Raw genomic sequence first — 24,944 nt, 5'->3', positions numbered from 1 at the left:
CTTGTATTTTGCACATTTTATAAAAACTTGAGGAAAGAGATTTCTGCTTGTATATTTCTAAAGAGGAAACAGCCCAACGTCCCTCTCCCTGCCACTCCCTGTCCCTTTCAGCACCCCCTTAGTCCTCTGCCCCAGCCAAGGAGTGTGAACTTATAGATCTAATTTTCATAGGCAAAAGCTTCAAGCTGTTGAGTGTGCAAGTCTGTCGTGTGGGTGTGCATGTGTAGTCCCTGGCCCCAGACTGGGGTGGAAAGAGTGTACGGCTGGGGGAGGGGGGGGGGGACTCCAGGAGCACCCCCCCCCCGCCCCCCTCTGCCCACAGGTCGGCGGGGTGAGGCAGATGCAGCGTTGTGACCCCGGCGATCGGGGGCTGCTCACCCGGCATGCTCAGGCTCGCCCGCACCCTGCCCTCCCCTCCCCACCCCCCCGGGCTGGGCACGACTACAGGGATCCGAGGTGGGCACCAGCCAGGGGAGGGATCCCGGGCATGGCTCCCACCTGCGAGCTTAAAGCTGATGCACTTCCCACGTCTCAAGTCTTCCATGTAGCAGCTTTAATTAACCCACGTGTGTGTCACGTCCGATCCCGAGACAGCCGAGTGGGCCCTAGAGAGGCTTCCCCCACGCCACCCCGACATCGGTCGGAGAGGTGGGACTGGGTGAGGGCAGGGGTCCAGCGGGGACGTTCTTACTGTGCTAAAAAGCCACTGCAAACATAGCAATAAAAACATGTCATTTTCCAAAGCTGGCTCCTGCTCTGCCTCTGCTTGTCACGAGGGAGGGGTGGCGGGGGAGGGAGGCTGTTGGGGCTGCAGGGGTGGTGGGGAGGCCTCCCCACCTCGAGCTGCTGCCTCGGGCAAGTATTTGTTCTGAGGGTCCCCGCATCCGCCGCTGTTCCAGGACCTGGGAATAGAGCAGGTACCGAAGGCGGCGGCAAGCCTCTTCCCCGCGGAGCTGACATACTTGGGGAGGGAGGCTGACGGTAGGGCGGAGACGGACACGAGAGCAGGGAAGGTGGATAAAGGGATTGATGAGAAACACAGGAAGAACTGTTAGCAGGTCAAAGTCATAGATTTCAGGCAGGATTGGATGTGAGGATGAAGAGTATTGTCCAAGTATTATGACTGGGTCAGGCCGACATCTGTCCGTCAAGACAAAGGGAAAGGTCTGCTTTGACTTGCTAACGAGCTCTTTCCGGCGTTTCCCACGTGCCCGTGGAATCTCTTTCTGGTCACCATCACGTGCAGGCTGCTTATTCCTGTGCCTTTTATTTCCATAGACATTTTTTCACACCTTAGATTGTGCTGTGTCCTGGGGTCCTGTACCCCCTCGTGCCCTCTGACTTTTTTCTCCAGCAGTTGGCACCTCTGGACCTGGCGCCAGAGCTCCCACCCAGCTCCTCAAACATCTTACTTTTTCTCCCTTTGTTCAGCCTGTGCAGAAGGTGGGCTGGGAAGTGCAGGGCGTTTGCACTCCTGGACAGAGTTCTCTGCTGATGCGGCCAAGAGTCACTAAAGAAATGCAGTGAGTGACGTGTTAGACTGTTGTTACATATGTCAGGGGAGCATGGGAGGGAAGCGAGTGAAGGACTACATCCACATTTTTTGCCACAAGTTTCTGTATTATACAAATTGTTCATAATGACAAAGTATTTGTGTATTACATACACAGTAAAATCAATATGAAATACTAGAAGAACATGTAGATGAGCTTTATTTGAGTTTTGAACGGGGAAAGTCTTTTGCAAGCCTACCAACGATGGAATAATAATAACCAGTCACATTTATTGGGTGATAACCGTGTTGCAGTCAGTGTTCTAAGCGCTGAATATGAATGAGCTCATCTCATCCTGAGACACCAACATTTTCGTTGTGGTTGTCTTAGTAAGTGAGATGACTGATCTTTGTTTTCTTTTCCAAACTTGCCCATATTTTCTTTATTTTTGACAGTGAGCATGAACTACCTTTGTAAGCAGAACACAAATTAAGGAAGTTATTCAGCAATCATTGTTCGGAAAAACTTCTAATTGGTTCCCAAATGAACGACTTTGTTGAGGTTTTAATAGTTTTGTTCAATTCATTGGAGGCCAATCTTTCCTTTGAAAGTGCTTCTAATTGGCACCTTTTCTGGATACAGTTAGGAGGATTGTGATGAAGTCCCCGAAGTCACCAAACCCCAGTCCCAGGCTAACAACCAGCGCGGCACAGCCTTGCCTGTCTTCCAGATTTTCAGCTGCTTCCAAAAAGCAAACCTTTCTAAATTCCACGCATAATGCTCATCCTACCTGGAAAGTTATTCCTCCAGAGGGCAACTGATAGTTTGCTTCATCAGTATTTCATCAATATTACATGAAGAAATATTTTGCTTTTCTCCCCCTTCCAGGTACTTCTGTACACATGCACGTATGTGTGTGAACACAGAAAACACAGGCAGCTAGATACTCAGGAGGGCCATAGTGCGCATGCCGGCCTGGGTAGCAGTCACGGCCTTCGAGTTTCTGAATCAGAGAAAATTTGCTCAGAATGTAGTAAATATATATATATATATATATATTTATTTATTTTTAAAAGATTTTATTTATTTATTTGTCAGAGAGTGAGAGAGAGAGAGAGCACAAACAAGCATGGGAAGAGGCAGAGGGAGAGGGAGAAGCAGGCTTCCCGCAGAGCAGGGAGCCCGATGCAGGACTCGATCCCAAGACCCCGGGATCATGACCTGAGCCGAAGGCAGATGCTTCACTGACTGAGCCACCCAGGCGCCCCCCCTTTTTTGTAGTAAATATATTTAAAAACACATTAGGCATCATCTGTAATGATTATGGTTAAGAGGTGACAGGGCCAGGGCATATAAATTCAAGGAAGGTGATGGGTAAATCAATGTGGATCTCTTTGCCAGATACTCAACATTTTTCTTGACCTCGAGCTTCGAGTCAGTTATCAACCCAAACTAGGATGTCCTATAGGCGCCTGGAACACAACCAGCCCCCAACTGACCTCACTATATTTCCCTCATTCCCCAAATGCTTCCCTCTCTTATTCCTGTCTTGATGATAGGTGTTTCCACAGCCACTCATGTTCTAATGTCATCTCCCATCCAGTCAATCCCCCTAAATGTGTCCTAGCCACTGTTCCTGGGCTACCTTAGGCCAAGTCGGCATTTTCTCTTCCCTTACAGATTCCTTGGCTCCTTCCTTCTGGGAACACCCCCACCCCCAGACTGCTGAGGAGGGTAGTGGGCTATCGTCACCTCTGACCATTCCCTGCCCCACACCCCTGCAGGGGCCCTGTGATCTCCAGAGCTTTCCCTCCTCCCTAGGGCACCCTGTGCTGCCTGGAGTGGATGGGAACCTGAGGCTGTACTCCTGTCAGCGACATTCTCATTAGAGCTGCCTTCAGTGACAAGTGGACCAAGGCAGTAATCAAAAAGGGGTCATGGAATAAATGGTACTTGAGCTGGGCCTTAAAGGAAGTATGGAGGTTAGATCAATGGCAAAGATGCGAGAGAGCATTCTAAGCAAGGGGACTGCTCGGGCAAAGGAGGCTCATTAGTACCTTTACCTTTAAAAACTCTTTATTATGGCAATTACACATCTATACACAGGAGAGATAATAGTATTAAAAATCCCACCCTCCCTTCACCCAGCTCCACTTGTCAACATTTCACTACTTTATTTTGAAACTAGGGAAGGATTTAGGGGAGAGAGCAGTGGGAGCTAATGTTTCTTGAAGTGATAAAAGAAGAAGCACCCACCTAAGGTTGTCCAAATACAGGGGTGCCCACGCACTCTTTTATGAGGGCATCGCTGTGCTTAATTCCTGCTGCTGTGGATCCAGCACTTGGCATGCCAGGTGCTGGGCTAGGCATCTCTTTCTGAGCATAGTGCCTTGCAATCCTCACCACAATCCCAGGAAGTGTGCAAAAGGATTGCCCCATTTGATAGCAACATGGGCTTATCTTTCAGCATAGCATCATTAGCTTTGGACTGTCAGCAGGAATTTGCTGGTCTACGTGCTCCTGGGCAGAGACTTTAGTGGATTCTTCTCTGTTGTCACCATATTCTCTCAGTGACTTGCAGTCACACTGACCAAAGAGCAAGTAGGGCTGGGCACTAGAAAGATGATCCATATTGTTCCTGCCCTCTATGATCTGCCACTCCCACTGAGGGGTACGATGGCTGTGGGGGCCTCTTTGTGGTAGAAAATGGGATCATCACCTAGCATGATAAGCAAGACGGTAAGAGCCGTGACCTGAGGAGAGCAGGCAAGGTTGGAAATAACTGATGCTCATGATGTTTTTCTGTGCATCACTTAAGAATGCTTTATGGGCTTAAAGTATAAGGAAATGTATCGTTGACTGAACACGGAGTCTAGAGGGACGTGGTCATGGTGTTGGTTTAGTTGTCCAATGAAGGGTCATCAAGGTCCTAGGCCCCTTCCTTCCTGACCCTTTTAACAGCATGTGGGTGTTCAAAGGTATGGTGCTGGGACTAGTTACTCCTTTCTATGAATGAATAGTTTGTAACCATTGCATTAAAACAAGCTGTCTTGGTGTCTAACTGCCCCCCCCCCCAGCTAATTTCTGAGCTCCTTGAGGGCAGAGGCAATGTCTTATGCTTTTCTGTACCCCAAGTCCCATGTCCAGCGCTTGGTACACACAGGGTGCTCATTCATTCATTCATTCACTCATTCATTCATTCATTCATTCAAGAATTATTCCTGCTAAGTGCTGTGATGGAGGGGAACACAGGGAGCCATGGCACTTATCATTTATCCCAGCCTGTGGGGTGGAAGTGGAGTCAGCAAACACTTTCTTGGGATCATTACACCCGACATGAGTCCCTGAATCACAGAGGCCTCAGCTCAGCAGAATATTGAAGGCTTTAATTCTGCTAGCATCTGGGGTCTGAAGATATTCCTATGCCAAAGCTCATGGGGGTTCACAGTTCAATTACTTCTTATTGAACACCTATTATGTGCCAGGGGCTGGGATGACAGAAATTAATGATAGTTCTTGCCTTCAAGGAGTCTCCAGGCCAGTCAGGGAGACAGGCAAACCTCTTCAGTACTAAGTGATGAGTAAGCACATGGGGCCACAGAGGAGGAGCACCTCCCCAAGCCTAGCAGGGTAGATCAGAGGGGAGGCAGTCTGCACAGGCCACCAGGGATGGGGGGGCACTAAAGGATGAGGAGGAGTCAGCTGGCCCAGAGGCCAGAAGTGGGGAGATTGTAAAATGCCTTAGTGAGGATAGTGAATGGGATGAAGATGGAACAGGTTACAGGCCCCTGGTGGTGCCACTGATTCAGTTGGCATCGTTGTGTCTCAGGTGATCTCCAGGTTATTTTCTGATGATGTGGGATTCAGTTTCAGAGTTGGCTCTGCCCTTCCATGTTACCTAGTTTCGACTTAGGAGCTCTTTGTATTTTTGTTCCTGCTAGCTCTTTGGCCAGAGAAATTGTCGCCTTACTGTTTTGTTTGGGTCAGCTCATGACCTTCTTCCTATCAGTGTCTGTCTCTGACAGTGCTCCAGATGATAGATGTAATTGTCCATGAAGGGACAGTGCAACATCCACAAACACCCCAGAACTGCCACATCTTGGAAAGCCTTAGGATTCATTCCATTTCTCTTACCACAGGAAAGGGGCTGTAAGGTCCAGGTGCACAGAACCATGGAGTAGTCCTCAGAGGGAGGAGTGGAAGGAACCACAAGGTGTGCTGTGGGATGACCAACTGGATTCTTGAAAGGGGGCCAGATCAGTTCTGAAGATAGATATCTTCCCCTTCCCCTTGCATTGGGTTGCTGCCTCATCTGGTTATAGCTCACCAGAAGTCTTCTGAGGGCACCCTTGACTTCCTTGTTCCTCAGACTATAGATCATAGGGTAGAGCATGGGAATTACATTGGTGTAGATTAAGGACACAATTTTGTCCTGTTCCGGGGTGTAGCACGACTTGGGGCGAATGTAGATGAATATTGCGCAGCCATAGTGCAGAACAGAGACCAGCAGGTGCCCAGCGCAGGTGGAAAAGGCTTTGCTCCTTCCCTCGGCTGAGTGCATTCTGAGGATGGCAGCAATAATGAATGCATAGGAGAGCAGAATCAGCAAGAAGGGAATCAACAGGATGAGCATGCAGACAGGGAAGACTGCAATCTCTTTGGCTCTTGTGTCCGAGCAGGCCAGAAACAGCACAGCAGGGATGTCACAGAAGAAATGATTGATCTCGTGGGACTGACAAAAGGGCAGGAGGAATATCAGCATAGTCAGGGTGAGTGAGAGTGCAAAGCCACTGATGCATGCCAGAGTCAGCATCTGCAGACAGAGGGCCCTAGTGATGATGACTGTGTAGCGCAGTGGGTTGCAGATGGCCACAAAACGATCATAGGCCATCATGGCCAGGAGGAAACACCCTACACCACCCAGGGCGATGAAGAGGTGCATTTGCAAGGCACAGCCCAGGAAGGGCATCTGCTGGCTCCTGCATAGGAAATTGGCCAGCATGTTGGGGACAATCACCAATATATAGCAAATTTCAATGGTGGACAGATTGCGAAGGAAGAAATACATGGGGGTCTGGAGGCAGGAGTCAATGAGGGTGATGAGCACAATAGTTGTGTGCCCTGTTAGGGTGACGAGATACATGATTAGAAAGAGTCCAAAAAAGAAGATCTGCAGTTCGACCAGGTCCCCAAAGCCTAAGATGATAAACTCAGAGCTTAAGGTGTGGTTTTTCTGCAGTAGGGCCATCCTACATTCTCCTCTGTAGAACTCCTAGGCTGGAAAAGGCAGTTTTCTAGCAATTCTCCAAGTCGTGGAAGGCCCTAGGGCCCTTTCTATAGATGGGAGTGTAGCCAGCTCTGTAGGACCTCCACCTCCCTTTGCCAGGCTTGGCCCTTGTCTTCTTCCTATTAGCTTTTTGGAATTCTGCCCTCTGTTCACTGAGAATGAACTGTTCACTGTGATGCCACTTTACTTCACCTGTTGAGTTATTATAAAAAAGGAAGTGGGATGAGTAAAGTCTATATATGGAGTTGTTTTTCAAAGACTTCAATGACAGTCTTTCTTTTACATTTTGAAGAGTTGTCTTTGAGTGGGGATGGAGGGGCTGAGCTTGACGTTGTTAAATAGGTTTAAACAGAGGCTGGGCCTGCAGGGTCATTGATGCTGTAGGGAATTCTTGTAGAATGTAAGGTCACAAGTGTCCTTAAAATCAACTCACCTCCTTCCAGATACCTACCCTGACCCCTGGACTGAGTTAGTCCCTCCCTTAGGTTCCCACAGCACTCTGGGCTTCCCCAACCGTATTATTTACCACTGACTCCTGTGATTTTTTTTTTTTTATTATTTCTCTGTGTAACACAGCAGCCTGTGAGTTCCATGATAGCAAGAGTGGTGTCTTATTCAGCCTCTCAAACATTGGCTTACACATATTGGGAGTATCGATAACTATTGAATAAATGCTTGTTGCTCATTTCTGCATTCTCTACAGTTAGTCTAGGGTCAGGCATTGAGTAGTGCCTAACATATGCTTGAATGAACGGCTGAGAGGAGCAGAGGGCGAAAGGTGAGCCAGGTCACAGGGTGGGAGTGAACAGGAAGGAGCTAGGAGAGAGTTGGGGTAGGAATGAGAACTCTCAGGACAATGGCGGTTTGAGTGCCTGGTGGGACAATGGCTTTGGCTGGTCTGTGTCCAGAGTGCAGAAGAGAGGGGATAAGACCCAGCAGCTTCCTGGACTTTGGGGGACATGTTTGCTTCCTTCTTCACTTGGCGGGACCCAAATTACAAGTTATGTTTAGCCTGAGATTTCTTCCTGTGCATCCCTCCCTCGCAGCAGAAGAGAGGAGAAGATTTCTTTCTTTTTTTTTTATAAGGTTTTTTTTTTTTTAATATTTTATTTATTTGACAGAGAGAGAGATAGCGAGAGCAGGAACACAAGCAGGGGGAGTGGGAGAGGGAGAAGCAGGCTTCCCGCCGAGCAGGGAGCCCGATGTGGGACTCAATCCCAGGACTCCGGGATCATGACCTGAGCCGAAGGCAGACGCTTAACGACTGAGCCACCTAGGCGCCCCGAGAGGAGAAGATTTCTAAAGATTCTAGAGATGTAACAAATCTAGAATCAAGAGGAGTTAAGGGTCCCATGGAGGTGGGGTTGTCCCCTAAAGGACAGAAGCTCGCTTAGGTACATACCATTTCTTTTTTTTTTTTTTTTTTTTTTTTTTTTTTTTTTTTTTTTTTTTTTTTTGTTAGAGGGAGAGCCTGATTGTGGGGGGGGGGAGGGCCGAGGGAGAGAGATAATCTTCAAGCAGACTCCCTGCTGATCGCAGAGCCCGACATGGGGCTCCATCCCAACACCCTGAGATCATGGCCTGAGCCGAAATCAAGAGTCGGACGCTTAATGGACTGAGCCACCCAGGCGCCCCTGGTCCCACTAATTCTAGGCCTAGACAAGGGTTGTGATTCCAATTTCCCAATCACTTGTGTGTTACACTATTATTTTGGTTTTTATTGACCTAATTGGCACTTGGATTCTTGGAGTTGGATGGGTCCCTAGAGGGCAGCTTATCCACTCCTCATTTCAGAGCACATGGTCATGAGGTCTTTTTTCCGGGTGACCCATGCCTTGCTCTCAACCACACCATCAGCCCTGACTAGAAATCACAGTAAGTTCCCACCTGCAGTCCCCTGTCCTGGCAAAGCACGCAGCGCAGCCTGGCCTCCCTGGAGCCCGTTTGTCCCTGGATAACTGTGGATGAGTGAGAGCATATTTTCCAGATTCAAATTAATCTTCCATGGGCTAGGACCCTTGGCTTTAGCTTTGCCACAGCAAATCACTTCTACTCTTTTTCCTTGTGGCAGTGCTGTGGAAATATGGGGATTGAAAATACTGAAAAACACACAAATGAAAGTAAAATTCACACATAATCCTAACACTTAAAAAGTGAGAAGTGAAAGTTAATGTAAAAGTTTCTGTTCCTGGGCACCGGGTGGTTCAGTGGGTGAAGCGTCTGCTTGTGCGCTCTCTCTCTCTGTCAAATCAATAAATGAAATCTTAAAAAAAAGTTTAAAAAAAAGATTCTATTCCTTCAATCGTACTCCCACCTTCCCTGAGAGTGCCATTCTTAGCAGTGAGGTTTAGTCCCTTTCCTGCTTTGTCCTGTGTGTATAAACACACATAACTCACACACAGGTACACACACACGGACACACACATATACACACACATAGCCGCTCACCTACACACACATACACACACACGTACACACATACATTAACACACATTCACACACATATATACATGCACATTCACCACACTCACACATTAAAAAGCTTAAATGGGATCATAGTATACAAACTTAATGCCCTTAGTGTTTTCACCTAATAAAATGTCCGAGAGAAGCTTTCAATGTATAGTCGTTTACTTCATTCTTTTTACCTGCTACAGTAATTGTAATTAAATAATAATAACACATTATAACAAATATAATCTATAAACAAAAGTAAATAAAACAAAAAAAATTATAATTTAATTTGTCTTTTATTACTTTTGCATTGAAGTGCTTTCTGTCTTTCTTATCGCACTCCATGGCCCTGCTCTTTTCCCATGTCCCGTGACCACCCTGCTGTTACCTGGGAGGGCGGATCAGTGCACGGGATGGAAATCCGGCAGAAGCCCTGCCAGAGGTTCTTCTGTTATTGCCTGCTGTTGGCGAGGGAACCTGAAGAGGAGGAACAGCCCATCTTCGGGGGAGCGGGGGCAGGGACAGGTGGCCTGGATCTGACAGCACAGCTTCCCAGAGCCCAGAGGTGGCTTTCCTGTGCGTCTGGACCACAGGAGCAAACCCTCGGAAGTATCGCCTGATGGCCCTTAAGAAGGGAGAGTCTTCAGAGGAGTTGTCTCGTTCTGTCACTTGAGTTAAATAATAGTGAAGGCAGGACTCTGGAAGTCCTAGAGGACAGATCAGGAAGGAGTGCCTTCCCCAGGTCATATTGCTGAACCTAAACCCAAACCCAAACCCAATGACTTATGTTCTCTTTGCAAACAAATACAGTATTGGTCTTGACAAGGTTATTTAACTCTGATCTGCTGATTTTAGAGGCAGAGTGTACAGGTTTGCCTGGATTGGAATCAAGCAATCAAGCCTTGCTAGGGAGAAACATAAAGTGGACAACGGAACCCAAGGCTGGTGGCCTTTTAAGCCCCCCAATCCACAACGCAGAGAACCTGTGATTCTTTGTAATGACTATAAAGGGGCATCATCTGGGCTATCGGGGAATGAGGTGGGGAATAAAAGTTGTGAGCCCTTGAGAATGCTACTACTCAGCTGACTTGACTTTCTGTCTGATACCTTCATCTCCCCATTCCCAGGTTACAGACAGCCCAATGTCCAACCTGTATCACGGTCTGCATCTTAGCAAAGCAGGATCCAGTTTACCTCTGGGGTCCCCCTAATGCTTTGCCCGTATTCATCCAACAGTCTACACGCTGCAGCTGCTCTGGGCTTTTGTTCGCTTCCATTGCCCACAGAATTGCTCCAAAAAAGTCTCCTGACCACCCCTGCCCCTTTTAGGAATACCAGTGCCCAGGCCAAAGCCATTGCCATGTCTCAGAACCTTCCATTCCTTAGAGGGCCAGCATGGTGCTGGGTTCTGGGCAGAAGCGAGGAGAAGGCCCTCTCTCCAGCATTTTGCCACACCCTGAAACAGGAAACAGGACCCCCATGAAGCCCTGTTTGTGCTTCGAATCAAGCCCCCCAATCATTCCAGCTGTTTCTGTCTGTGATCCTGCCCCCAGAGGGGCTCCCAACACTCCAAGGTGAGTGTGTGAGACTCTTTCAGCACCTCCATCCTCCTCTTCCTCCTCTCCAGCTCCTCACTCCTCTTGGCCACAGTTTCTAATACAAAAGCTCTTCTGCTTTCTAATGGAGACAAAGGCCTCGTAACAGGCTTTGGGAACACCTCCTTGACGTGATCTTGCCCGGCACGTGCTGTAAAGGGAAAGAGAAGGACCTAGAAAACAAAGTCACTGAATCTTCCTGAGCTGATTGGCTCAGCAGAAACCAGTGGGAGCCCAAGAGAGAGACCTAGCCTGGAGACAGAAGTCAAGGTCGCAAAAAAATCTTTGGCAGGGCCAGTGGGCACAGCAGTGTGGTAATAAAATACAGAGGTTTAAGATCTAAACTGAACACTTTGAAAGAAAGGCACCTCGAATGAGACCTGAGTACTGGGGTTGCTACCTCTGCAAATTCCTAGACGTTCTAAAGCAGTGACAGTTCAAGCTACCGCATCACTCAAAACTACCCACGTTTTCTGCATCTCCTTCTGGTTAGACATTACAGATTCTGATAGGATTTGGGGCAACACAGCATTGAATTCTGGGAGCATCATTCTGCTGGGACTGGACATTGGCTTGACTTCCACAGTTGGTGGTGATAGGGCCAGGGGTGGATATTTGTGTGCATTCTACTAACCGTTTATACTCTGTAAAAGGGAAGATCCTGGGTAAGTTGGCACTAAAATAATCTCATTGCTGGGACCCTGAGCGAACAACACCCATTCCTGTGGACGGCAGCCCACACTGCAGAACTTTCCACTAATCATCCAGAACCTCTCCATTTGAGCAGAAGGGAGGTTGGAGAGAACGATTTGGGACTTCAGTTTCTTTCAACTTTAGCTCATAAGCTCAAAAGACCTTTATTTTGGGCTTTTCTCTAATGTATTTAAACTTCAACTTGCAGCAACAGTTTTGAACAGTCTTGTCTTCCTGGGAAATTCATTATGGGTTTATATCTGGGATATCTTGTATGTTGGGCTTTTATTATTAGAGTATCTCATGGTTGTCATTTGCTCTTGTAGAACCTCTGATGAGATATGTTACACAGTGCTGGTTAGAAATAATTAGAATGAGAAAATAGAAGAAGGAGTAAACTTTTGGCTGTGGGTATAATATAGACTTAATAGTTAAGCCGAGTGGGTAAAGAATTTAAAGAAATCTGTGAAATATCTCAAGTGTGTGTTGAGGAGGGGTAACTCTTTTCTTCCCTGGTTTCCTCTAGAAAGAAGATGCATCCATCGGTCTACATTTCTTCGAGTGGTTAATTTGACAAAGGTTCTGAGTGTGACAGATGTGGTCTCTTTCTCAGAACCAATATTGCTGTCTCCCACCCAGATGTGAATCTGCTCTGCAGACCCCAAACCTCCCTCCATTGGTTGTTCCAAGTCTAGACTGGGAGGGGGGTAGGGAATTAGCAAGCTCAGGCAGCCCCTATAGCAGGCTGTAAAGAAGGGCCAGTGTAAAGGTTGTGTTTCCTTTCCCCACCTACTGGGACTTTTGTAGTATCTCTCAGTTGGTTCAGAATTCTGGCCCTTCTTTACTCCTCCAAATTCTCAATTTAAGTGCTAATATTTGTATTTCAATTTCTCAGAAATTGTGGTGCTAAGTATGCAGGAATGCAGTCCTGATTAGGGGCCTCAGAATTCTGTTGGTTTCTTAGCTAGCACTTCCGGTCCCCAGAGTGAACTCCAGTCCCCCTTCTTCACCATACTGGTTGTGGGTCCCGTGCCTGCCTGGGACCATGAGGAAACCACACACTTTTGCCCCCTCAGCTGGGACACTAGGGCTCTTCTCCATGGAACTGTATGCATGTATTTGCTTAGAATGTTATGAAGCATATTGCTTCAACCGTATTGGTTGATCGTTTTTTCCTCAACAGTCTCTTCATGTTTTGAGAAGGTTAGCTACAGATTGATAGGTTCTCTTTATTTTCTCACCTTGTATTTGGGCAACCACAAAGAATTCCATAGTTGGAATTACCTGAAAGTAGGTAGGTTTGGTCTCAGCTAGTCCAGATTTTAGAATTTATGGGGATCCCTTGTCACCTAGTTTTGTTGGAGATGTTGCCTCGGACTTTTGGTTTTGCCATTTTATTCTCTCTCTCTCTGTCTCTTTTTTGGGGGGATTAGGGAGGGTTGTGAAGATTCAAAAATGATATTATTGCCACGGCTGCCACCTTCCCCAAATCTAGAAATTGTATTACTTCTGTATCAGAGTAATTAATAAAGAGGTTTTAACTTTGACACAACAAAACACAAGAACAATGAGAAGTTCTGGGCAATATAGCAACTTGAGGGCATGGAACCCTTGCTCCAGTTGTCCCCCAACATGACAAATGACATACAGATTATGAGGGGAGAGGGTTCAGCAGCAAATAGCAGCACCCTTTTATCAGAGACTCTGAAGGGCTGCGGCCAGCTTTTGCTGGGGGTAATGTAGGCCTTCTCAACTCTTCTTGGTGAAGGACCTTTCTTTTTTTTCTTTTAAAATAATATTTCCAATCTATAATGGATTGATACTTTTGTAAAATACAGTCGAATTTGTTAGTAAAATTAACTGGAAAAAAGACATACTAAATACAAACACATAGTTTTTATTATCAGATTCAACAGACATAAACTCACTTTGTCTGCATATACACTCGATTTCTGTACTTAACACAGGCCGGGAACATTTTGGGGACAACCACCAACTTGCAGACTGTACTTGTTTCCTAGGCCTGCCGTAGGTTCCAGATGGACATGAATTTTGGGGGGACATTATTCAGCCGACTGCATGGAGCATCACTGTTTTGTGAAGCTCGCTTTTATTAGCTCTTGTGTAGAGGGTACAAGAGTATTTTACGAGACCAGTGCTCTAACCCCTGAGCTACGGAGCCGGTACAAGAGTATTTTAAAGGCAGAGTCAGAAGAGCTCCTTGGGGAATCACATCCACTCACTGTGAAGGGCCAGGGCTGGAGGTAAGGTTGGGGTATGTGGCAGCTGCCGGAAGGAGACACATCTGGCCCCAGCAGAACCTCTGGAAGCCCAACCTTCCGAGAAGAAGCCTATGGGAATCTTTATTCCCACCTGATACTGATTACGTTTGGCAATGCCGGGGAAAGAGCCAGGTGCTACCATTGAGTGGCTTTCTGAGGGGAAATGTGCCCAACCTGCCTACTGGCTGCCACATCAATATCATATAAGAAACTGCTGCCATTGTCTTGGGCTCCAGTCTCACCTCCCTCACTACTCTTCACATTCAACCAGATTTCTTAACTGGCAAAAACACACTCTAAATTTCTTCCATCTTTCTTCACCCTGCCTGAAAGACTGGAACATAGCATCTGATGGAGCCCTCTTAATTCCCAGTTCTTTTTTTTTTTTTTTTAAGATTTTATTTATTTATTTATTTGAGAGAGAGAGAGAGCAAGAAACAGCACGAGAGGGGAGAAGGTCAGAGGGAGAAGCAGGCTCCCCACCGAGCCAGGAGCCCAACGCGGGACCCAATCCCAGGACTCTGGGACCACGACCTGAGCCGAAGGCAGTCGCTAATTCCCAGTTCTGGTAGACATAGACCTCCTTCTGAAGGATGAACAAACAGATGCACCGGTTAGGATTCCATTGGTCAAACGCAGTAGAAACCAACTCCAACTGGCCCAGGAAACCACGGGAACTTATTATAAGAATATCAGGGGGGGCGCCTGGGTGGCTCAGTTGGTTAAGCGACTGCCTTCGGCTCAGGTCATGATCCTGGAGTCCCGGGATCGAGTCCCGCATCGGGCTCCCTGCTCGGCAGGGAGTCTGCTTCTCCCTCTGACCCTCTTCCCTCTCATGCTCTCTGTCTCTCATTCTCTCTGTCTCAAATAAATAAATAAAATCTTTAAAAAAAAAAAAAGAATATCAGGGGTGCCTGGGTGGCTCAGTCATTAAGCGTTTGCCTTCAGCTCAGGTCACGATCCCAGGGTCCTGGGATCGAGCCCCGCATCGGGCTCCCTGCTCTGTGGGAAGCCTGCTTCTCCCTCTCCCACTCCCCCTGCTTGTGTTCCCTCTCTTGCTGTGTCTCTCTCTGTCAAATAAATAAATAAAATCTTAAAAAAAAAAAAAGAATATCAAGTTGGGGGTGGGCAGCTGTCTCCCAGAAATCCAGGACTGGACTGCAGCCAGGCCTCAGGAGCAAACTGGAACCAGAGGCTCAAACATCATTAGGACTCCTTCTCTCTTTCCACTTCTCATCCTTGTGGATCTGCTTCATTCTTCTTTTTTCTCTAAAGACAAGTTTCTCCTACATCTCTTATCTGAATGGCAGCAAACATGGCTACCAACAGCTACAAAATTTACAGGCGACAGTCTAAGTGTGGGATAACTTCAAAACCTTCTTGCTATAAAACATTCTCAGGACTCTGTCTCAAATCTCCACCAACAGGCCAGGAAGAAGAGCATGCTAATGAGAATGGCAGGAGGAGATGTTGGGAATACAGATGTTGGCCAGCTCATGTGAAACACAAGCTCATGTGCATTGTGCATGACATCGATCCCAGATGCAGCATTCAACAGACACCTTGATCTGTATGACTCCTTGTTCCACCTTCCCCTAGGGTGTCATCTAGTGGTGAAAGCTGCCTCGTTTCCACCACACCCTCAGTCCAGGTCACATCCCAGGCCAGGAGAAACAAGAAGAGAAGGTCATGGCACGGAAAAGCAGCCCAAGAATAAGGAAATTACCTACTCAATGTTGACCAGCAAACATATAATGTCTTTCTTCCACTTGCTTTTTCCATGTTTCCTCTCTAGACCATGAGCTCTTGATTCTAACAAGCATTTATTGAGTGTTCTTCCATGTCCACCTAGTGGCAACTGCGCCCCAAGTGCCTCTAGGAGTCTCTGCAATCAGTTTCAACATTCAGTCATGGAATGAGTAAAGAAAGCAAAAGGTGCTAAGATGCAAGATGGCCTTGAGATTGAAGGATGGTGTCTTCCAGATCTGAACATCTATCTCCAGGAAAGAATTTCCAAATAGCACAGATGCTGAGCATGGGTTTGGAAGAGAGTCTAAAGCATCTTCAAGTTCCCTGCAGCTCAGGCAGTTCCATAGTCTTATTTTCTCTACAGTGCACAGGGCAAGACCAACAGGAAGTCCCTCAATTGAGATGCAGACAGAATTACCCAGCACTCCTGCCCGCTTTTTTCTTTCCTTCAAGTACTTGCTCCTCTGGCCATCTGGACCCTCCCTGTGTCCCCCCTGTTGAGCTTGGTGTGCACGTTTTAAATCAGAACGATGCTGCCAACTTGCCCTCCAAAGATGCTGCTCAAATATACACCATCATCAACAGCATATGACAGTACCTCTAGCCTCATATCCTCACTCAAACTGATGCAAATTGTTTAAATTTTTGCCAGTCTGATGGGCAAAAATATCTTTGTTTTAATTTGTCTTAAAAAATTATTAATAAGGCTGAGCATCTTCTCCTGTGTTCATTTGCCTTTGTATTTTTCTTTCTTTTTTTTTAGATTTTATTTATTTATTTAATTGACAGAGAGAGAGAGAGAGAGAGAGCGTGAGGGGAACACAAGTAGGGGGAGTGGGAGAGGGAGAAGCAGGCCCCCTGCCGAGCAGGGAGCCCGATGCGGGGCTCGATCCCAGGACCCCGGGATCATGACCTGAGCCGAAGGCAGTCGCTTAACCAACTGAGCCACCCAGGTGCCCCGCCTTTGTATTTTTCTTAAGACTATTTTTATATTGGGTTGTTTACTTTGCCCAAAAAAAGCCATGTTAACATAAAAGACAACCTACTGAATGGGAGACGATATTTGCAAATGTCATATCTGATAAAGGGTTAGTATCCAAAATCTATAAAGAACTTATACAACTCAACATCCAAAAAACAAATAATCCAATTTAAAAACGGGCAGAAAACATGAACAGACATTTCTCTAAAGAAGACATCCAGATGGCCAACAGACACATGAAACGATGCTCAAATCACTCATCATCAGGGAAATGTAAATCAAAATAACAATGAAATACCACCTCACACCTGTCAGAATGGCTAAAATAAAAAACACAAGAAACAACGTGTTGGGGAGGATATGGAGAAAAAGGAACCCTCTTGGGGCGCCTGGGTGGCTCAGTCATTAGGTGTCTGCCTTTGGCTCAGGTGATGATCCCAGGGTCCTGGGATCGAGCCCCGCATCAGGCTCCCTGCTCCGCGGGAAGCCTGCTTCTCCCTCTCCCACTCCCCCTGCTTGTGTTCTCTCTCTCGCTGTGTCTCTCTCTGTCAAATAAATAAATAAAATCTTAAAAAAAAAAAAAAAAGAAAGAAAAAGGAACCCTCTTGCACTGTTGGTGGGAACGCAAACTGGTGAAGCCACCATGTAAAACAGTATGGAGGTTCCTCAAAAAATTAAAAATAGAACTACGGTATGATCCAGTAATTCCACTACTGGGTATTTACATAAAGAATACAAAAACACTAATTCAAAAAGATACACGCACCTCTGTTTATTGCAACATTATTTACAATAGCCAAATTATGGAAGCAGCCCGAGTGTCCATGGATAGATGAATGGATAAAGAAGATGTGAGATATATATATATATATATATATGGAATATTATTCATCCACAAAAAAGAATGAAATCTCGCCATTTGCAACAACATGGATGGAGCTAGACAGTATAATGCTATGCAAAATAAATCAGAGAAAGACAAATAGCATATGATTTCACTCATATGTAGGATTTAAGAAACAAAACAAAGAGCAAAGGGGAAAAAAAAGAGAGAGAGAGAGGGGCAAACCAAGAAACAGACTCTTAATTATGGAGAACACACTGATGGTTACCAGAGGGGAGGTGGGTGGGGGGAAGTGTTAAATAGATGATGGGGATTAAGGAGGGCACTTGTGATGAGCACTGAGTGTTGTATGGAAGTGTTGAATCACTATATTGTACACCTGAAACTAATATAATACTGTATGTTAACTATACTGGAATTAAAAAAAATCTGTGTTAACAAAATTAACCCCTTCACACTGATATGTTTTCTCATTTGTCTTTTGCTACACATTTTTTTTGTTCATGGGAAATCTTTTATATCTTATACATTTCTTAAGTACAGGATATTTAACTATAAAAATATATGCAGCTTTAAAATATTCAAATCTAAGATTTTATTCAACTTTATTTATTTATCTGAAGTATAGTTGATATAAATGTTACATTGGTTTCAAGTGTATATGCATACATTTCAAATTTCATATAGCCAATTTATTGCTTTTCTCCTCTGTGGTTTCTGAGCTTGGACACATTTTCAGTACTCTCAGAAGATAAAATATCCCCCTGTGTATTTTTCTAGTAGCTTTAGTGTTTCATTTTTATGTGTTTACTCTTCGACCCACCTGGGATTTATTTTGATAAAAGTCATGAAATAGGGATCCAGCCTCTGTGTGTGTGTATTTGTGTGTGTATGTAAAGTGGAAAGACAATTGTCTAAAATGCCATTTATTGAGTGCTGCCTTTATTGTTTATTAAATTTCTCCTTTATCATATACTAAATTTTCATATGGATTTTTAAAATTCTGTTTCATTGATCAGCCTTCTTACTTTGGTATCTGTGTTACTATATGTAGTTATTATTTAATTAATATTTCCTAGGACTTACTCTACCTAACGGCATACCTTTGGCCCTATATTCCTGCCTATTCTCCACGCAAATTTTTCCATTTGGACATTAGTATCATTATGTTGATATTCTTAACTGAGATTGTAACGAGTTTACCCATTAAACTAGCAAGAGTCGCTATCAAAGACGACTTTGATGTACTTCAGTTGAGTTTTACAGTTTTTTAATATATTAATTCAACAAATGTTTATTGAGTGTCTGCCATGTGCCAGTCGCCGTTTTTGGTGTTTAGGATCCAGCAGTGAAGCGAACAGGCAGAGAAGCAAAATACCAATAAGTAAGTGATGCAGTGTTATCACGTGGTTTGTGCTACGAGAGCAAAGAGGGTCGGGGGTGCCTGCAAGGGGGGCCTCAGGGGGCAAGTTTACACAGGGAAGTCAGTAGGCCCCATTGAAGAAGGGACCTTAGTTTTTAAATAAGCAAGTCTTGGTTTCATTGCTTAGTTGTGTAATCTATTTACAACTTGTTCTGTGGGATTCCCCTTTTGTTTTCGTTTTTATTTAGTTAAAAAAATCTAAGTTATACACAAATGTTATTTCAGAAGTCAAATAATTCCACAACCTCCTGTACCCCTTCCCCTCATTTTCTTTTTCTCAGAGACAAGCACTACATGTAGCTATTATTGTATTACATAATATTATTATATTATTATACTTCTCCTTGACTTTCAGCTTTGGCATTATCTACCAATTTACTACTCTGAAAGTTAAGAATCTAACCCTGTTTCACCACACCCCTTGCAACCACCCTGCACATTCACATGCTTCTTCTTCCTCATCTTCTTAGGACAGTAACAGCATTATAAATCAACACTTACATTACAATTACTATGTGAATACTTAAAATGCATTTCTCAGGCATTCCTTGGCAATCTTACATTCAAGTTGCCATGAAGAAATCTTCCCAAGCTTACATAAATATTTAGCAATGCCAGATTTTACTTAGAGCTGATAATTTCTGCTTAATTTTTGGTAATCAATTGAAGTATAATTAATTATTTTTTAAATTTTTAAAAAAGATTTTATTTATTTGACAGAGAGATTGACAGCGAGAGAGGGAACACAAGCAGGGGGAGAGGGAGAGGGAGAGGGAGAAGCAGGCTTCCCGTGGAGCAGGGAGCCCGATGCGGGGCTCGATCCCAGGACCCTGGGATCATGACCTGAGCCGAAGGCAGACGCCTAACGACTGAGCCGCCCAGGGGCCCCGAAGTATAATTAATTAAAAACCTTTTGAGTGCCAGCATCTCTAACTGCTGACTCTGCCCTATCACCTGATTTCTATCATCCTGTCTCAACTTCAGTGGAAACATTCCTTTCGTTGGCCCAGCTCTATTACCACCATGCACCCAAGAAAACTAATCATGCTCAAGAACTCAACTGAAGAGAGGCTCCTTGGGTTGTAAAGGAGGACACCTTGGCCTTTTGTGTTATGATTTTGCTCTTGTACCTCATCATATCTGGTCCCCAACAACCACGGTGTCATTTCTGACTCCCAAGCACAAGGGCTGTCCAGTTTGGGCTCTCACTCAGCCATCTCTCTACCCCTTTGAGAACATGTCTGACGCCTGTCTCCACCTCTGCTCTGGGGGAATGATGAAGGAGTTGCACTGGCCTAGATCGCTGATGCTTTATGTGATGGCGCTGATATGAGACCACTGTGTTCTGAATGAGCTGCTGGGACCCCTAGGGCGATACCTCCTTCAGGTGTCCCTTCAGGAAAAGACAAACCTCCCCCCACCCCAGGTGGTCAAGCTCACCCCTAAGTTTCCACGCTAAACAGATGAATTCTCTACTGTCCACTTCAAGTGTCTGTGTTTGGACCCTTATCAGTCTGTCAACGCTTGCACAGACATTGGAACAGAAGAGGTGCAGAGTTAAATGATGGTTATCAGCCTAACAATTCTGGGGTCTGAAAAAAAAGGGGGCACCTGGCTGGCTCAGTCGGTAGAGCATGGGACTCTTGATCTCAGGGTCATGAGTTCAAGCCCTACATTGGGTGTGGAGCCTACTTAAAAAAAAAAAGAAATTCTGGGACCTGGACAAGAATCACTCATTCCTGAAATGCAGCTTTGGACAAGGAGTGCAGAAGTCCCTTGTGTTGGGCTCTGAGGTTGCAGCATGAACTTGTTATTTGTTGTCATTCTTTGGCTAAAGAATCAGTCTGCTTGCTCCACCAGGACCACATTTACAATTGTGGCTGCCCATAGAGGCTATTCACAACTTCATTAATGTGGTTGGCATACTCTTCTAATTGTTTCCCCTGAGGTTCTCTTGCCAAGATACTTTTGTATTTCCTGTCTCTCCCAGCAGAGGTGATCCTTAGATTAGCTCTCCCCTCCCCAATCTGACTGCAGATTGGAAAGTCAGGATTATTTTCCTGAGCCATTTTGGGAACCACATGACTCTGGGACATGTCTTTCTCTTCCTAGAGTGTGAGTCTCACTGGAAGTGTACCAGGTATAGTTGGCCTTTTTGTGTCCCGAGCAAGAAGACTGGACTTCCTTTTTTTTTTTTTTTAAAGATTTTATTTATTTATTTGACAGGGAGACAGCAAGAGAGGGAAAACAAGCAGGGGGAGTGGCAGAGGGAGAAGCAGGCTCCCCGCAGAGCAGGGAGCCCGATGTGGGACTCGATGCCAGGACCCTGGGACCACGACCTGAGCTGAAAGCAGACGCTTAACGACTGAGCCACCCAGGCACCCCAAGGACTGGACTTTCTTATTACCTGTCTTGACTTCACTGCAGCCCAGAACCTGGCAAGCCAGGTGGACTTCAGAATCTCAGGACCAGCTAGTTAGGAAATGTTGATAGTTATAGAAAAAAAAGTGAAATTTAGCCTACAACCCTGGGAAACAAGAAGTACTCATCTCTGCCCACGTGTTCATTCTCTACTAGACTGCCTGCTTTTCAGAAGTACAAGGGAATTACCTATCAAGCATCCAGTCTCTGAAGAAGCTACCAGGAAATAATTTATTGACTACTGATATACATAATTCTTGGACTCCTAAGGCTATTTTAATACTTTACTATTGAGCTCCTCAAATCACTACTGATTGACTGTTGGCCTCTGTCTGAAGGAAAGCACTCACTGAGCAGAGACCATAGTTCTTTCCATCTCCCAGCTGAACTAGAAGTCAAGGTTCTAGGTAGGTGAAGACATCATAATTGTCTAAAGCTTTTGAAATCAGGCCTGGAATCCCGGTTTTGGAAATACACACCCCTATGGAGTTATCAGTGCAGAGTACGCTGGGGCTTTTCTCCTTAGGGATGATGATGATGTTGCCCATGTCTCAATGATACAGGATAATTTTGAGTGCAAAGAGGCCACTTTCCTTAGCCCTCCAGATGGAGTCCCCAGAACAAAAGGCTCAGTCCACTCACACCAGCACAGCTGCATAGGTTGGAGTTGGCCTCTCCAAAATGACCAGCTTGTTCTGTGCCCTAGGACATGCACACAGAACACCAGGACCACCAGGGCACTCTTCACCAGGAGCTTGCTGTGGAACAAGATCCGCTGGTGGTTTCTGAAAGGTTGTGTAGTCTTTTTTTTTTTTTTTAGAATTTCATTTATTTATTTGACAGAGAGAGACACAGCGAGAGAGGGAACACAAGCAGGGGGGGTGGGAGAGGGAGAAGCAGGCTTCCCGCGGAGCAGGGAGCCCGATGCGGGGCTTGATCCCAGGACCCTGGGATCATGACCGGAGCCGAAGGCAGACGCTTAACCAACTGAGCCACCCAGGCGCCCCATGAAAGGTTGTGTAGTCTTAATGCATGCTCTTCAAACCTAGGTGTGCACATCGCTGGGGTAAATAAAGCTTTCCCAAGGAATATGCAGGCAGGGGTAGTTTTAAATTATGAATATTTACAGTAAGCCAGAAATTATATCTTTTTTTAAAGAAATCATATCTTTACGACTATTTAAACTTAGGAAAAATTTCAAATGCTAGTTTAAAAATGTGTGTGTGTGTGTGACATAGTTTCACAAAATTATTTTGAAGGGAAATCGGCAAAACTGTTTGAAGTTCACTGATGGAGTAAACAGAACATTGGGCCTGGCCTTTGAGGTCCTAACCAGAACTAGACTCTTACTTGTCTCCTTTGTGACTGGAGCACAGCGAATGCATATGATAATTCACCCTAGAGTGCCTCACAGGAGAGTTAATTCACTTTCCCGCCTTTCCTATGAGCTCCCACTTTGCTCAGGTGGTATTTTGGCTCCCAGGGGCAAAAATGGAAACTGCCTCCAAAACTCCTTGGTGTTTTTAGAACCGGTGCCATAAAAGCATGAAAGCCTTCACGTGGGAACTGAAAGTGAGAAATATGAAGAGCTGGAGTCACACAGCAGAGATGTTGCTAAACAGCCCTGCAGGACAGCAAAAAGGGCCCCTTTCCTTGACAAAACCTGGCTTTTGGAAGACATGGGGGGGGGGTATAAAAGAGGGTGAGGAAGCAGGCTGGTTTCTCTAGAACTGGGGTGAATACTTTTCTCTCTCATTCTGACATTGCAATCTTACAGTTGTTAAACGTCTGAAAAACTGCTTATGTCTCTTTCTTCCCGCATTCCTGCTTTGGGACAAAAATTGAAAGCCACCAGGAAATGAGTAAGCTGAACTCAAAGCCAGTGGTTCTCAAACTCTGGAAGCACCAGAACCACCTGCAGAGCTCATTAAAACACAGATTACTGGGCTCCACCCCCAGAGGTTTTGACTGAGAATCTGCATCTTTACCAAGTCCCAGAGGATACTGATGTGCTGGTCCACAGACCCCACTTTGAGAAGCGCTGCTCTAACCACATGCATGTCTGTGGTGAGTGAGATGAGCCAGGCATGAATCAAGTTGGCCCTTTTTCCACTTTGGTGCCTCCCTCTGTCTAACCTTCCTCATTTGGGATTGGGATCGTTGGATTTTCTCACTCCATTGATGGTGAGTGAAGACTGATGGATTCACCTTTGTTTCTTCTCTCTCCCCTCCTCCTCTCTGGCCTTAAAAGGAACTGATGGGCTAGTTCCTACTCATTCTTCACATCCGGCTAAGATGTCACTTTTTCCTGGATCACAATTGGTTAGGTAGCCTTCCTGGGTGCTTTGATAAGGCCTTGAACCTCCCCCAATATACTACATGTCACATTATATTATCATTGTCTGTTTTCTTTTCTGTCACTCCCACCAGACTGTAAACCCCCTTGAGGGCAGGGACTGTGTCCAGGACTCTTGTTGTGAGGTAAAGAATTCTTAGACTTTGAAAACATGAGAATAGAGAAGAAGGGATGGATATGAGAGATACTGTAAAGGAATATTCTTCCCAGTGCCTCCTCCACAGTAAGTGTCTGTAAATGCTTATTTAATTAAGTACACACATTAAAAGAGCTTGTTGACTGATGCTTTATGGAGGGTAAGCTGGAGAAGAGATCTAACATTGGTGAGCCCATAATATGTGCCAGACACCAATAGAGACAGCAAAGTTGAAAATGGCATGGACTTAGAAGGGAGTAAGACAAATGAATGAGTTTGACATTGGTCAAGTGGCATTTAAGGTGGTAGCAAATGCCCAAATAGAGGTGTACATCTGCAGATTATTGATTATAAGTTACAGTCAAGAGCACAAACATGGGAATCACACACATGCTGGTGGCCACACCAAGATCTCTGATCTTGTCATTCTAGTGCCAAAGAGGTTAGTCCAGACCTTGCCAACCAAAGAGACTATTTGCAACAAAGCCCAGATCAGCGCTTGCTTGGCCTGCCAGCCCAACCCACCCCCACCATGTATATGAGTCAGAAGGGAACGAAGACACCCAGCAAGGCAGTCCTTAGGGTCCCTCCTCTGGATATCCTGAGCTTCCAACCTTCCCTTTCTTCTTTCTCTCTTCTCTACCCTGAAGAGTTACAATCTGCTGGTTGAAGAGGTGGGAAGAAGCCACTGCAGGTCTTTCAGTCCCAGCCTCAGGGTGAGAAGGGACACAAGACCTTGGCTGGTGAGCTTGAGTGAGTAAAAGAAAATTGTCCTGGGCGCCTGGGTGGCTCATTCATTAAGCGTCTGCCTTCGGCTCAGGTCATGATCCCAGGGTCCTGGGATCGAGTCCCCACATCGGGCTCCCTGCTCGGCGGGAAGCCTGCTTCTCCCTCTCCCACTCCCCCTGCTTGTGTTCCTGCTCTCGCTGTCTCTCTCTCTGTCAAATAAATAAATAAAATCTTTAAAAAAAAAAAAAAAAGAAAATTGTCCTGAGGACTTTTTTCTATGCCACCGCACTGCCCCTTCTGCTCCTTAATGACAAGGCAGTTGGTTTCCACCTATGGTCAGGTCTCATTTAACTTGGAGGGGAAGCTCATTGGCCAGAAGGCTTAGTAGATCCTCTGCTCTCTCTTCCTCAAATATCGTGTTCACACAAGTCCAGGGATCCTGATACTTTTCTTTAGAAGATTGCTTTTTTATTTTCCCAGCAGTGGATGCAGGGATGGGG

General features: G+C 45.6%; 1 protein-coding gene across 1 annotated transcript; it reads right to left on the bottom strand.

Annotated features, from left to right (window-relative positions):
* Positions 1-4,138: 4,138 nt before the first annotated feature.
* LOC110574448 (olfactory receptor 10V1-like) lies at positions 4,139-6,741 on the bottom strand. The gene is made up of 2 exons (XM_021683144.1): positions 5,788-6,741; positions 4,139-4,246 (listed from the first exon to the last, which is right to left on the bottom strand). The coding sequence occupies exons 1-2, from the start codon at positions 6,739-6,741 to the stop codon at positions 4,139-4,141; spliced, it is 1,062 nt and encodes a 353-aa protein (XP_021538819.1).
* Positions 6,742-24,944: the final 18,203 nt, after the last annotated feature.

The sequence above is a fragment of the Neomonachus schauinslandi genome, chromosome X, assembly GCF_002201575.2.
Source record: "Neomonachus schauinslandi chromosome X, ASM220157v2, whole genome shotgun sequence".
Classification (NCBI taxonomy): Eukaryota; Metazoa; Chordata; class Mammalia; order Carnivora; family Phocidae; genus Neomonachus; species Neomonachus schauinslandi.
Note: the sequence above shows the minus strand (reverse complement) of the source record. Positions and strands in the feature narration are given on the sequence as shown.